General features: G+C 48.1%; 1 protein-coding gene across 1 annotated transcript in view; it reads left to right on the top strand.

Moving 5' to 3' along the window:
* The window catches only part of dsd (attractin-like protein dsd), a 147,706-nt gene that overhangs the window by 60,946 nt on the left and 71,119 nt on the right, over positions 1–15,641 (top strand). Inside the window, exons 11-13 of the mRNA XM_037426686.2 lie at positions 13,945–14,009; positions 14,121–14,267; positions 15,417–15,538. Of these exons, the coding sequence (XP_037282583.1) occupies positions 13,945–14,009; positions 14,121–14,267; positions 15,417–15,538 (334 nt within the window). The remainder of the gene's footprint in view (positions 1–13,944; positions 14,010–14,120; positions 14,268–15,416; positions 15,539–15,641) is intronic.

The raw sequence follows: 15,641 nt of genomic DNA, 5'->3' as shown, positions 1-15,641 counted from the left end.
CAGCCGCACGTAGCGGTGTTGATTTGCGTCGCTGGTAGTCAGGACAGCACTGCACAAATTTGCATACAAAATTGTACATACCGCGCCAGTAATAGCGATGGCGAAGGCGTTCATATGTTTTAAATACCCCGGCGTGGCCACATTGTGGATCGTCGTGAAGAGAGGCGCATACCTGCGATCGTAAAGTGCGTGGAATGACCAGGAGCCACTGGCGGCCATCAGGAGAGTAGTTGCGTCGATGGAGAAGTTGATCGCGGATGGCAAAATGGAAAGCTTGACGTCGGAGGGATCGAAATACCGGAAGGTTGGGCGTACCGGATAGATATTCGAGAAGAGATGCGATCCACGGGTCACGACGTTGTTCGGTGGCAATTGAGTCAAGATTTAACGATGACAAGGTCTGGAGGCACGTGTTTCCGCACGTCGGATCTGGTGGCAAAGGTGAACGGGATAGGGCGTCAGCGTCAGAGTGTTTGCGTCCGCAGTGGTATACGACGCGAATGTCGTACTCCTGGATGCACAGTGCCCATCGCGCAAGGCGGCCAGAAGGGTCTTTCAGCGTGGAGAGCCAGCAAAGCGCGTGGTGATCAGTTACTAGATCGAACGGGCGGCCGTATAAGTACGGCCGGAACTTTCCAAGCGCCCACACTAGAGCCAAACACTCTTTTTCTGTCACGCTGTAATTAGTTTTGGCTTTCGTCAGAGTGCGGCTAGCGTAAGCTACAACGTATTCTGAATAGCAGGGTTTTCGTTGAGCGAGGACAGCACCTAGCCCGACGCCGCTGGCATCAGTGTGCACTTCGGTAGGAGCCGTCGGGTCGAAGTGGCGAAGAATAGGTGGGGAGGTGAGCAGACGGCGCAGAGTAGTGAAGGCAACGTCACATGCAGGGGACCAGGAGGAGAGGTTCACGTCATTGCGAAGAAGCTGGGTTAATGGTGACATGATGGATGCAAAATTGCGAACAAAGCGCCGGAAATATGAGCATAGGCCTACAAAACTGCGAAGTTCCTTCGTGGTTGTCGGCTTGGGAAATTCTGCGACTGCTCGAAGTGTTGCAGGGTCAGGTAATACGCCGTGCTTCGACACGATGTGGCCTAGGATGACGAGCTCGCTTGCAGCGAAGCGGCATTTTTCAGGTTAAGCTGCAGGCCAGCGTTGGTCAGACAAGTTAAAACGTGCCTGAGGCGAAGGAGGTGCGTAGGAAAGTCGTGCGAGAAAACCATGACATCGTCGAGGTAGCAGAGGCACATATTCCACTTGAGACCACGTAGCGTATTATCCATAAGTCGTTCAAACATGGCGGGCGCGTTACAAAGCCCAAAGGGCATGACGTTAAACTCGTATAGTCCATCAGGTGTAATAAATACAGTTTTTTGGCGATCGGCTTCAGCCATTGGAACTTGCCAGTAGCCAGACCGCAAATCTAGCGACGAGAAGAATTCCGCTCCGTGAAGGGTGTCAATGGCGTCATCATTGCGCGGCAAAGGATATACGTCCTTGCGGGTTATCTTATTCAAACGACAATAGTCCACGCAAAATCGGATAGATCCGTTTTTCTTACGCACCAGGACGACAGGAGACGCCCAGGGACTCTGAGATGGTCGAAGGACGTCTCTACGAAGCATATCTTCGACTTGATCGTCGATGACGCGGCGCTCTTCAGTGGAGACACGGTATGGTCTTTGACGCAGTGGCTGGTGTAGGCCGGTGTCAACATGATGCTTGACTTGCGACGTGCGGCCTAGTTGAGGTTGGGACACATCGAAAGAATTCCGGAACTCATGCAGAAGATCAAGCAGGTCGGCATGTTCGGTGGGAGTGAGGGTGTCGGCGATGGCGCTGGAAAACGTATCCTGGGACGATTGCTCGAAGGCCGACAGTGATTTTGGGTGGTCGCAGTAGTCATCCGGGACATCAACCAAAGACGAAGGGTCGAGATCCTGCACGCGGCCGAGACATTCCCCCGCAAGCAAAGTGACAGGTGTGGAAAGCGGGTTGAGTATGAACATATTGCTTCTCCCGGTGGCAAGGTCAATCGTAGCGAAAGGCAGCGGCAGAGCTTGACGACTCGTAAAGATATCGGAAGGCATAAAAAAGACTGTAGCGTCAGTGTAGGCGTTGCATAAAACTGGAACGAGTGCGAAATTTTCAGGTGGAATATCGGTATCTTCATGCACGAACAACTTCGGCGGCTGATAAAGAGCGTTAAGTAATGGGACATCACAAAAGGGTGAAAACTCAACTTCAGCACGTGCGCAGTCGATGACGGCATTATGGCGGGATAGGAAGTCCCATCCGAGGGTGACATCATGCGAACAGACAGCGAGAACAATAAACTCCACAATGTAAACAATGCCTTCGATGGACACTCTTGCAGTACAGGCTGCGAGAGGCGTTACTTGCTGTGCACTTGCGGTGTGGAGTGACAGTCCCGAAAGCGGCGTCGTGACTTTACGTAATACACGGCAGACATTAGCGGCAATAACAGAAACAGCGGCGCCGGTGTCTACAAGGACGAAAGTAGAATAACCTTCAACAGTTACTGCGACCACGTTAGCAGGAGAGGGGCGAGGGCTTAGACAGTTCGAAAATGGCGCAGTTCTTGCCTCTTGAACTGCAGTGCTCAGTTTTCCTGGTCAGAAGGTCTGGGCCGGCGACGCATGGGGGAGGGCGATCGCCGACGAGGAGAGGGTGCGCGCGGCGTCACGAAGTCGGGGTCGTTGAGAGGGGCATAGCGAGGTGACTAGAACGGCCCGTATTGCGCGAAGGGTTGGCTGCCAGATTGTGACGATCGGACATAGTCGCCGAACGTCTGAGGTCGACGGCGGCAGTAGCGGGCAACGTGTCCGGGAGTAAAGCAGGCGTAGCATGTTGGTCGGTTGTTGGGCGTCCTCCAAGAATTGGCGACTGGTGGTGCCGCCCAAGGTGCAGTATAAGCAGCCGGGTGTGCCGGCTGTGAGCGCGAGGTGTAGGGTGGTTGCGGAAGCCTACGCACAGCGTCTGCATATGTGAACGGCGCTGCTACAGGCTGCATCACTTGCGAACAGGTGACAGGAGGAGCCACAGGCTGCACGGCTGGCGGATAGGCGACAGGAGGGCCTACCGGCTGCGCGACACTCTGGCAGTGAACACGGCTGGATAGAGGGGGCTCGTGGTGCGCAACAGGAACAGCGTGGGCAACCTCTTCCGAAATAGCAGTGCGAAGCGGGGCAGGTAGACGGGTGGTGGTCTCGTGAGTGAAGGGCACTAGGGAAAGTTGGCGGGCGACTTCCTCACGGACGAAGGCTCGAACTTGCTGAAGCAACGGTGAATTGTCAGGCAGGGTGTCGAAACTGGACAGTGACTCACCACCATGCTGAGGCTGCCGAGTCAGAGTGCGTTGCTTCTTCAACTCGTCGTAGCTCTGACACAAGCTGACGACTTCGGAAACTGTGCTCGGATTTCTTGCCAAGAGCATTTGAAATGCGCCGTCGTCGATGCCCTTCAGGATGTGTTTGACCCTGTCAGATTCGGGCATGGTGTCATTCGCACGTCGACAAAGGTCAACGACGTCCTCAATATAGCTGGTAAAGGTCTCGCCAGTCTGCTGAGAGCGGACGCACAAGCGCTGTTCGGCCCGCTGCTTGCGGACAGCCGGCCGACTGAACACTTCAGCACATGACGTCTTGAAGACGCTCCATGTGGGGATGTTGTGTTTGTGGTCATTAAACCACAATTCGGCGACGCCAGTGAGATAAAATATCACGTGGCCCAGCTTGTTGGCTTCATCCCACTTATTGTTGGCGCTCACCAGTTCGTAGTGCTCGAGCCAGTCTTCGACGTCGGTCCCATCCGCACCGCTGAAGACCTTCGGGTCCCGGGGTCCCGCGGGTCTCAGTTTGGTAGCAGGCCCCCGTCCTGGGACCCATCGTCGAACAAGTCAGATGAGGCGCTCTTAAAAACAACATTTTATTCACATGGTTAGTAACTGAGAATTCGAAAAGAGGTGATCAAGTGATCAAGTAGAAGTCAAGAACTGTACATGAGAACTGTTGAACTGTATAACTTAAAATACACGAAAGTCTTCGGCTTGTATAGCGCCTCGTTGCCAACCCTGGGCGCATTGTCCGCGGCTTCCGCCAATAGGGCGCTCCATGGTCTAGGTGCTCCACCCACGAAGGAGAGGAAAGACACCACACAATGCATGATGAGAGGGCACAGTCTACACGATGCCCAAATATGGTCACAAACGCACTGCACCGACGTTTTCGCACACGTCACCAAGTTTCGTGCACGTCCGATGATATTGGTTTTCAAGATTCTTCTGGCAGTTGGGTGAGGTTCAAAAAAACGGCTGCCAGTACACGTGTCAAACTTGCCTGACTGTTTGGGTAGGACAATGTAGTGGTGTGCCAGCATATCGTCAAAATATGCCACCCCATTCGGCCGATCTTATGGAGAAAGGGTGAAGGAACAGTGGTCGACTAATCCCTCGTCGTCGAGGCGGGCTCCCGCAAGGGCTACAGCAGATAGTGCCCTTTCCTTTCCTTCAACCCCACATTCCATTCCTGGTTGTTTGCTAGAAGCTGTGGCTTAGCTGCGCATATCCGGGGCTCCGCTTCTCCTCACAAGATGCAGCCACAACCAGTTTGGCCTTAGCTTTCAGCCTGAACTGCAAATACCATGCTGGTTCCGAGATTTCCAGATCCTCAGTGACCTCGAAAATGGCCCAGCTGCCTCCTTGTCTGCCTCAGAAGCCTTGCTCGCAGGAAACACAACGGCCTTTCTTGAGTCGAGCTCACAATGGCCTCTCTTGGCTCGTGCGTTTTCTTTGCGCGAATCAGTCCCGAACTCCTCGTTCGGGTTTTGCTTAGAGGAAATCAACCCGTCTTGACGGCACACCCTTGCTTGGAATGCGTCGAAATATTTTCGTCCCGTTCACAAAGGCTAAAAAACTTCAATAATGACGATGGTCGTAACAGTCTCTCGCGCGGTGAGGTGAAGATTTCGATGGGCTGACGTTTGCTGCCACAGTTCGGAGAGATCAGCGCTGACGTCTTGTCTGGTGAAGACTGTCCTTGATGAAGTAGCGACCACCTGCTTCATTTTGGCTCAACAGACATCACATACGCATCTGAAACACAACCACTCACCTAGTGAGCGCCAGACAATTCCGTCAAACCCCACCAGGAATATTTACCCTTTTATAACTAATTAAAAGAAGTACTCTAGTTATTCTAAATTCCTCTCCTACATTTGAGTGAAACAGAATAACAGCACCAGAAGCACACCCAACCTGAAACCTTGAATAGTGGTGTCTTCAATGTACTCACCATGAGTTCAACGAACTCTAAAATGCAACAAAACAACAACAAAACCTAATCAATGGTCCTCGTCTAGGTCAGGAAAAAAAATATTTCGGAACTCTCGAGAATGCCGTTCTCGTCAGGGACAGCGACTTAAACACCCAGCGTTGCCATGGGGTATCCCTCTTTTTGAAACGTATGTCAAATGTATACTGTTGTAAAACGAGGCTTCAACGCAGCAGGCGGCCATTCTTAGAGAACAAAGGCAGTAGCCCCGAGAGAGGACAATGCTCCACCTCTAAATAACTTGGTAATCTAGGTAATCTAGTAATCTAGGCTTTTCCACCACCTAAACTGGACCCTTGCAAAACAACGAAAAGCTGCTCAAAATGAAGAATTCTCGCATGAGTTCCGTTTACAGACGAAGAAAAACTTGAGCCTTCGTGCCAGCTTTCTGCGCACGCTATAACCCAGGCTCAAACGTTACCGTTTCTTCACGTCTTTAGTAGGACACACCCTGACAGACTCAAATCTTTCACCCTAGATTCGGCTGCATCTTACAACTGTCAAAATTGTCGCTCCTACCTCGACTTTCGGTAACGCGTAATGCTCCGCCCAAACTATCACATGATACTTAAGCATTCTATCAAAACCAAAGTGACCGAACTAAACCTTGTGTAATAGTCTTGTTTGGTTAATGATACCTTATAATGGCAGCCCCTTGGATAAAGAACGCGCTGGGTTCCTTCAGGTGCGTTAGCTCTATTCGCACTTATAGAGTGCTGTAACATTTTACGACCAAAGGTACGCTTCCATACCATCTGAAAAATCTAAACGCGTGTTTGATTGCAAATGTAACACAATCTGCGTTTAGCATGAACTCTTTAAAATCAATCTTTGTTTTCTTATCAAACCTTACGTACAAAAAAAAACTTGACTTCAAAGGTTCAAAACTGGAAAAAATATTGAGAAAAGCTCCTTTCCAGAAACTCTGGGTTGCATTCTGCGAAAAGCTTGCAGCCGACCTTCATGCTTTTAGTCTTGCACATGGCGGTCCTGTTCTCTGCCGCTTTCGCCATCGCCAGAGGCCACAATGAGCGTGAGCTCCTAGCCCAACTTTGCTATCTCGCCTCATTCCTGATTCTGGCCGGCTTTCTTCGGGACACCGAAGATTCTTGAAGTGCGGGGGAAAGATTCGCCATTGTCCTTTGGCAATTGGTTCCCCCCTGAATTTAAGACCAGAAGCCTTTCTTTTGAGAAACTGTCGACCTTGTTGTCTATGCAAACCTGTTCTTTTCAACCGCGTCTTTTTTCTTGGGGACGAGTGTCTCTTTCCGCTACTCCTCTCTCGCCAATTTTGCCTGACCCTACGCGTCTAAGGACCTTTTCTTGAATTGCCGATGTCCAACCTTTCCGTTTTCTCTGCGGCGTGCTTTCTGCCTCCACCTATTGTGGTGCCGCACGTACCCGCTTCCTTCTTTTGCGGTGACGCTTACGTACAACTTTTCTTTGGTTGTTACAAACTTCTTTGGTTGCATCATCGGCAATCTTACAGTTCAGATGTGCCTGTGCACCACCCTTTCTGCAATCTTTGCCCTTCGATTTCTCCACTCCGTTGCTCTGTCGGGCTAATTTATCTGTGCTACCCCTCGCAAAACCAGAGGCTGGGCCCTCCACAGATCTGAACTCTTGGAAATTCGCATCCTTCTCAATTTCCAGGTAGTTTTTATCGTCCGGCCGATCGCTTGCGTGCCGCTGCACGAGGCATGTCTCTATCTAACAAGCTCCGTCCATACTGCTGGGATTAGACCTTTCCTCAAAACGACCCTCCACCGAACTTGTGCCTGTTTGTACACCTACGACATCCTCGCAATGTACCTTCTCATGCTCCGAGACATTTCCCACTCTATCTGTAGGAAATACTTTCAACAGTAACTCGCCCTCGCTGGCAGTACTGTCGGGTTTCAGTAGTGTTATGTCTTCGCTACATTTAGGACTACTTTCGTCGTCCTCTATTTCAACATCCGAAAAGTCATTCCCTTGCTGAAGCTCGAGCGTGGTCTCCAGCTCATCAATCTGTTCAATGACCCCACCAGGGCGACTGGAACCAGCCTCGGTCTCACATGGAACACCTTTTGGACTTGCTACAGTTTGAATACCAGCCACCGTCCCGCTCTCTACATGCACTGCCTTCGTACCATCGGAGAGTCGCGTACTTTCCCGAGGCGCAATTTCACTAACAACCACCTGTTGCTCTTTTCTCTCCGCCGAAGGATCACTTTGCATGTCGCACTGATAGAGACGCGTATCTTTCTCGGGCGGTACCTCGCAAACAGCGGCTTTTTTGGAGACTTCACACTTCACCGTATTCGCCACTTTATTGCACCTTTCGGGCTCGACACATACTGAACATATACACGTACAAAGACGCTTCCGATGCTGTGCCCTAGTTTTACGATTCATCCTTGCAATGTCTTCGTCTAGTTCTCGCATTTGAGCCTCATGTATACGTATCCTTTCGGCTTCTGCCTCTGCCTCTTTTCTCTGGGCTTCTGCCCTTTCTTCCTCAATGTCCATGACGTAGCCTGAGAGTTCCTCATCGTCCAACCCTGTCCCGACGATCCGCTCGATCAGTCCTGTTCTTGTTGGGGAGTCCAACACATCTAGGTTCATCTCCCTTGCGATCACTAGCAACATAGGTTTTTGCAAGGCTTTAAGGCTCATGACTGCTTTCTCTTTTCTCTGGGCTTCTGCCTCTTTTCTCTAGGCTTCTGCCTCTGCCTCTTTTTTCTGGGCTTCTGCATTTGCTTCCTCAATGTCCATGACATAGCCTGAGAGTTCCTCATCAACCAACCCTGTCCCAACGATCCGCTCGATCAGTCCTGTTCTTGTTGGGGAGTCTGACACATCTAGGTTCATATTCCTTGCGATCGCTAGCAACATCGGTTTTTGCAGGGCTTTCAGATTCATGACTGCTTCCGGTACCGTTCTCTGTTCCACAAATGATTCCTGTCTTGCAGCTAAGTAACCCTGATAACAACGACAGCCCCAGTTTTCTGCCTTGCCTCAAGTTACCTGTTAACTTAGTCTGCAAAAGCTTCCTTAAGCTCTTACACGGAATCCTGTTCTGTCACTGTTAACCTTGCCGTCACCCACAGACTATAGCTTGAACAAGCTATCTCACAATTATCTGCCCGACGCAAGTTATCTGTTAACCATATGACTAAAATGGCTCTGTCACTGTTAACCTTGCCGTCACCCACAGACCATAGCTTAAACAAGTTATCTCCCAATCTGCCTGACGCCCGTTACACAATGACCAAAAAAGCTATGCTCCCTACCAGCTTTTACTCACACATTAGTAAATGCCTGGTAATGTTTAACAGAGAAAGTCGGCACTCACCCGGCTCGCAGTCATGCCTCCAGCGTCGTGCATCTCAGCAGTGCTTTCCGGTTGCCTCTCGCAGTCGATGACCTCGTGTTATCCCAGAATTGTCGTTCGGCTGCCTCTCAAGTCGATGAGCTCGGATCATCCGTCCGTTGTCGTCCATTCGCCTCTCGAAGTCAATGGGGTTGTAGCATCTGACTGCTGTCGTCGAGTCGTTGCTACCTGGGTTGACGCCATCTCTTCGCTGAATCATTGGTTGCGACCTGGGTTGACGCTATCCCACCGCTGCCATCCAGTTGTTGCGACGCCGGGGTCCCGCGGGTCTCAGTTTGGTAGCGGGCCTCCGTCCTGGGACCCATCGTCGAACAAGTCAGATGAGGCGCCCGTAAAAACATTTTATTTACATGGTTGGTTAGTAACTGAGAATTCGAAGAGATGATCAAGTGATCAAGTAGAAGTCAAGAAATGTACATGAGAACTGTTGAACTGTAGAACTTCAAATACACGAGTCTTCGACTTATATAGCGCCTCGTTGCCAACCCTGGGCGCATTGTCCGCGGCTTCCGCCAATAGGGCGCTCCATGGTCTAGGTGCTCCACCCACGAAGGAGAGGAAAGACACCACACAATGCATGCGGAGAGGGCACAGTCTACACGATGTGCAAATATGGTCACAAACGTACTGAACGGACGTTTTCGCACACATCACCAAGTTTCGCGCACGTCCGATGATATTGGTTTTCAAGATCCTTCTGGCAGTTGGGTGAAGTTCAAAAAACCGGCTGCCAGTACACGTGTCAAACTTGCCTGACTGTTTGGGTAGGACATTGTAGTGGTGTGCCAGCATATCGTCAAAATATGCCACCTCATTCAGCCGATCTTATGGAGAAAGGGGGAAGGAACAGGGGTCGACTAATCCCTCGTCGTCGAGGTGGGCTCCCGCAAGGGCTACAGCAGATAGTGCCCTTTCCTTTCCTTCCACCCCACATTCCATTCCTGGTTGTTTGCTAGAAGCTGTGCCTTAGCTGCGCATATCCGGGCCTCCGCTTCACCTCACAAGTGCAGCCACAACCAGTTTGGCCTTAGCTTTCAGCTTGAACTGCAAATACCATGCTGGTTCCGAGATTTCTCCTCGGTGACCTCTAAAATGTCCCAGCTGCCTCCTTGTCTGCCTCAAAAGCCTTGCTCGCAGCAAACACAACGGCCTTTCTTGAGTCGAGCTCACAATGTCCTCTCTTGGCTCGTGCGTTTTCTTTGCGCGAACCCGTCCCGAACCCCTTGTTCAGGTTTTGCTGAGAAGAAATCAACCCGTCTTGACGGCACACTTGACGGCACACCCTTGCTTGGAATGCGTCGAAATATTTTCGTCCCGTTCACAAAGGCCGAAAAACTTCAATAATGATGACGGTCGTAACTCTGTGTAGTCTGTGTGCTTCTTTAGTAGAAATTGAACAGTCAATACCAGCTATGAATTTTTTGCTCTCTTCGGTCTTATTTCGTTTCAGTGAAAGTGTTTTATATGGCCAAAGATCATTTTAACTTTAGAGCCAGGGTTCCTAGCAGTCCTTGAAACCCTTGAAAACTCTTGAATTTCAAAATGGCATTTTCAAGGCCTTCAAAACCTTTAAAGTTGTTTGAAGTCCTTAAATTTCTTTGCATTTTGTCAACAGAAGTTTCTTAAGCCATAATTTAGTGGATTGTTTTTCTTGCCTGGCAACTACGTGCTCTCAAACCAACAAACCATTCAATCCAATCCATTTCTCTAGCCATAGCGCAGTCATAGTACAGTGTACTAGAAGGGGAAGTGTGCCGTACGGCGCCGGAAAGAGGGTCTTCCTAGCGATGACCGCTCCGCGCGCGACTAGAGGACGCTGCTGGCTAAAGGAGCGCTACGCTCGCTGTCGCAATGGCTCTGTGAGCGGGCTGTGTGGCCGATTTGTGTGTTGTTCTGAGTTGTCGTCGCGGCTTTTTATGCGATAAATGCCACTTAATGGTGAAATTCAGCTCTTTCGCATAGGCATTAGTCATTCTCTCGCTATAACGAGCGTACACAAAAACACCCTACTACGTTTCGGTGAGGTCGTTTACACCAGCCAAACTTGTTTCTTTCCGAAATTACTAAACTTTATGTAGTAGTGATGTACTTTCAAATAGTATTGGGTGAATTTCAACATATCAAGTTATAGAGCTTAAAAATCTATTTTTTTGCATACAAGTGTCTGTGTTCGGTCCTTAGTCTTTTAATTATGTTTTTTATATTGCTTCGCATACTAAACGGTCGGCAAGCGTCAATCGAAGACCTCTGATTTTTTCACATACTGCTACTTCAGATAACTTCTCATTGCTTTCACTCGGCTCAATCTTATTTTTGTGCTGCTAAGTGTGGCTTTTGTTCTCCAAAGGTCATGTTGTATATTATTGCAAAGACTGTTTTGTAAACATCTTCTGGCATCGTCTTCTGGAAAGATGGTTCAGTATCAGCTTTCTCTAATATTTGCAGTGAGCACAAGCACTGAGGTCATTTACTACAAGCATGCAGTTATTCGAAGAGAACACCCCAATAAACGACGGGCATTTACTAGCTAAAGGCTTCATTCCCATGCCGGGACACAAAGTCAATTTGCTCACATTCTTTATCAGCAACTCTGCTCCTTCTCATGCTACGAGTTCCTCCTGGCGCCACTTTTTTCCTCTTATGAGAACTTCAGCAGTTGCAGCACTTTCAGCGCCTTGCTTCTTGATCTGAATCAGCTTTTTTTTAATGCTACCTTGCTATGTTCAGCAGCATTGGCTTCCAACTTGGCATAAAGAAATGAGTCCGCAACACGGCAGGAAAATTTCTGACCACTCATTTGGAATCGTGAGCTTTGAAAATGACAGCCCTTGAAATTCTTGGTCACTAGCTTTTTCACTGGTACCATCTCCGCCAACATCATTCGACATTCTTTGGCATTCCTGTTCAGGAACATCTTCGACTGAACTGCCTTGATCAACGTCGTTCGACTCAACTTCTGACAACGTGTTGCTCTCACGTCTTCGCTTCGGTTTGGGGAGAATCTGATAGCTAAGGTTGCGATCCTTCTGTTTTTTTCGCCAGCGATTTTAAAAGTTACTTGGGAGCATCAGGAAAAATTGTAGGAATGGTGTCAGGTGTCTGGGAATCTCAATAACCTTACCATCGATAGTCATCTTGAAAGTTCTCTGTACGAACCTTGCTTTGATGTGTCGCTCACAAACAGCGCTGCTCTTGTCCAGGACTCGATCAGCTCTCGTGATGTTGCGCGACCATTCTTCTCAGCAGTCAGCTTCAACGGCACCCGAAATAAGGAGTGTGCCTATTTACACGAGCTGTAGCCGCTGTTACAATTTAGCACAAAGCAAAAGCAGTCTGGCTTATTACGCTGTCTCCCAGCTATTTCTTCTCATTCCAGTTGACAAGTGCAAACACCACCGTAACTTCTTCACTCATCTACAGCACAATCTGGCGAGGAGCAGAGTTATTCAATGCGAAAAATACAGGCAACGAGGAACTACTCACGCGTAAACGGCCACACTGACAGCGCAACATGTGTTGACACATGCGCTCCTCTGGCTCGCATCTTTCTCTAGCGCCCCCAGGCTGTACTCAACCTGCTTGATCGCTGCGGGGGCCCCCTCGCCTCCATTGGAACGCGCCGTGCACAGCACACTTCCCCTTCTAGTACACTGTAGTCATAGTGCGACCACTCAGTGATGCATACCTCGCGGTCACGGGTCTCCTATAGAGCGCAGCGCCCCCTGGTCCCCAGCACATGAACGAGTGGCACGCACATGGCCGTGCCACTGGTTCATGCGCTTGGGGGCAAGGGGCGCCACGATCTATCGGAGCACCGTGACCACGGAGCATGCATCATCAGTGCGGACACGACAGAGAGCGGAAACGGCAGACTTGCCAGTATATTCTAGGGGACCATAGTTGTAGTACAGTGTAGTTGTAGTAGCGCTTGTGTGGTTACAGCAGCAATGGAGCTAAGTCTGGCTTTTTTGTGGAGACTGTGCAAGTGTGTGCGGATATCCTCAGTCGCGTCGCTTATGGTGAAACTATGCCAGGCAAGTGCAAATTCCAGCTGTCTTGGTCATGCATTGCTGTTTATAGGGAGTAGATAGCACCGGATACATTAAACTCTTATCAGGCAAAGTGTTCTCATGTAAGAAAAGCTTCGACTTGTCATCAATGGGGGAGTGTGCCCTTAAAGGGGCCCTGAAACACTTTTTGAGCATGGTCAGCAAAGGCTGCCAATCGGTAGTAGAGGCTCCCGACAACACACGAGCCAAATATTATAGCACAGCATGCAGCCTGGAATTCACAATAAATTATCAATGTCAGCTATAAATTGTCAGCTATAAATTACTCAATATGCCCCAAAATCACACGTAGTAAGCCCGTCTATCAGCCATTGGCTGATATGAACATGGCACACTCGCTCGTTACACAGATCACCGCGAGAGGCCACTACTTGTCCACGCGTGCGCGCGCGATCACACTGAAAAAGTTGCGCATTCAAAGGGGGGAAAGGGGGGGGGGGGGGGCTCAAGGTCACGAGGCGTGCGAGGTGTTTTTCTGTGGCCCTGTCATCCTTCCTTGCTTAGCTTCCAGCGCTTTCGTCAAGATGAGACAAGAGAGAATGCAATTGCAGCATGCGACAAACCTTTGTAACTCCCCTTGCACTGGACGGATTCTTAAAATTTTTGCGGTGTTGAATTCGTAAGGCAATAAGCTCTTTCAGTGAATTCATTCTATGGTAACTTGAAAAAGTGTTTCAGGGTCCCTTTAAGTCACATGAAGAGTACGAAACACATTGAGAACACAAAAGCGACAACAGTCCATGGTAACTTGAGTGCGTTCATGGTGCCAACCATACAAATAAAGTAAAGTAAAAATTTTTATGCTGTAAAAAGTGGTGTTGTCATTTTCTGCGGTTTCAAATGTTACTTTATGTCCTTGGAAAGTATTTGTTAGGTCTTTAAAAGTCCTTGAATACCTTTGAATTTTGTTTCACGTAAGTGCTATGAACTCTGATTATTAGACTGGTGCCCTCTTTTGAGGGCAGCAAATTTCTATATATTAAAATAGCTTTTGCAGTCATGATACATTGCATTATTTTTTTTTCTATTCGCATTCACTTTTAAAAAAAGTTATTTGTGTATAGATCATGATGTGCTCACATTTATTGAACTGTATGAAGCAGCCGCATCAAAGGCTGATTACTGTCCTTTACTGTTTCTGTGCAGGTCAATGTATATTTTCGGTGGTTTTAATGGCCAGATGCTGACAAGTATTGTGAAATATACACCAGGTATGTTTGTTGAGGCTGCTGTGATGTTCTTGCAAGATGTAGACGTGTTGCAACTACTAGTTCAATGCTGAATAGCACCTTCTCAGAGCCAGTCTTATTTCAACCTCACAGGGTCATGCCGAAGTTTCTCCACTCCCGAAAAGTGCATTACATCTGCAACTGGCATCAAGTGTGCTTGGAACCCAGACAAAAAGGCCTGCCAGGCGTTTCATCTCTTCAATGCCACCAAGGGTATCCACACATGTCCCCGAAAGTCAGGTAGAGTTTTTTCGTGTACTCAGTGAAACGTAAGCACAGTCTTCTATACATACCCTACTTTCTCTTTTTGGCTTGACTTTGACTGTACATGGGCCCATAGCTTCTCAATGGGATGCTAAATCAAACAGCCACACTAAGTCAATTTAGATTTGTAAAGCATTTTTGTAAGACTCCACTTACATTTACGTCAGACACTTTAAATTGAACTTGAAGGGGCCAAGAAAATATGTTCCTTTAACAGAAGTTCTGTTTATTGAGAGATATAGAGGAGTGCAGAATGGTAGTGCAAAATCAGCCATATTTCAAGCAGTTGTTTCATTTGAGCAGCTAGTTCATTTACAAGATTTCTGTTCAGCGGTATTTGCTTAAAAAAAGATATTTACTCATACAGAAGTGTAAAAAAGTTTTTTTTTTTTGCAAAAATACTACATCTTGGCTCATTATGTACAATCCTTGGTTCTTTTAAGATGCTGTGCAATGCTTATTAGTTTATAAACTTTTAATTAGGGTCTAAAAAAGATGTCATCACAATAAACGACATCACCTAAAGCTAGGGCAAAAACTTCAAGGTGGTGTATTTTACATGTTTACTTATTCTCGTTGATGAAGCGCCATCTTGCAAAAAGACTAACTCTTTATCTTATGTCACATCTTCAGGAACAACCGTTAATCTGACTTGACTCATTCTGGTACCTCGCCTGTTAAAAATGAACACTGGTGGTTGACTTTAGTCACTAGTTCCTTCATACTGAAGCCATTTCTCAGCTACACAGTATTAGTAAATATATAGGCCAGGAAAAGAGCTTCCATAAACACTTCCAGTTCCATTCCTGCAGCAATATTTATTTTTGACGCATGATTTGGTATTCTGTATTTATTTGTGTTCAGCTGCTCTCTTTTATAATCTCAGTGTGGTATTTACAACTGCAACTACATTTGTTTCTTGTTGTCACATTATGCTTATGCTTCATTTCACATGACTGTCTAGGATACAGGCTATGCAGCATGTAAGATCAGCCGAGTATGGATGAAACGCTTTTGTATCCCTCTTATTGCAGCCATTGTTTTGGTTTCATCCTGATGTACACTATCTGGCTTGCTGTGTTGTTCCTGGCCTTTGGTAAAACTCGATAACAACTTTTTTCCCAGCGGCCAACCTGACTGTGCTATGTGAAAAGCAGACTTCATGTCCAAGCTGTTTGCAGAATAACTATGGTTGCGTGTGGTGTGGCACTGTATGTGCTCACAAGCGCTGTCCTAAAGGATCTAAGGTTGGTAGAAACCCTGCTCTTGTTACTATGACCATATGTTAGTGTATTGAACATTGCACAAATGAATTATATTATCGGTAGTACAACACATTCAAGGCCTTCT

This window comes from Rhipicephalus microplus, chromosome X, assembly GCF_043290135.1.
Source record: "Rhipicephalus microplus isolate Deutch F79 chromosome X, USDA_Rmic, whole genome shotgun sequence".
Classification (NCBI taxonomy): domain Eukaryota; kingdom Metazoa; phylum Arthropoda; class Arachnida; order Ixodida; family Ixodidae; genus Rhipicephalus; species Rhipicephalus microplus.
The sequence above is the reverse complement of the archived record's forward strand: the minus strand, read 5'-3'. Positions and strand labels throughout refer to the sequence as shown.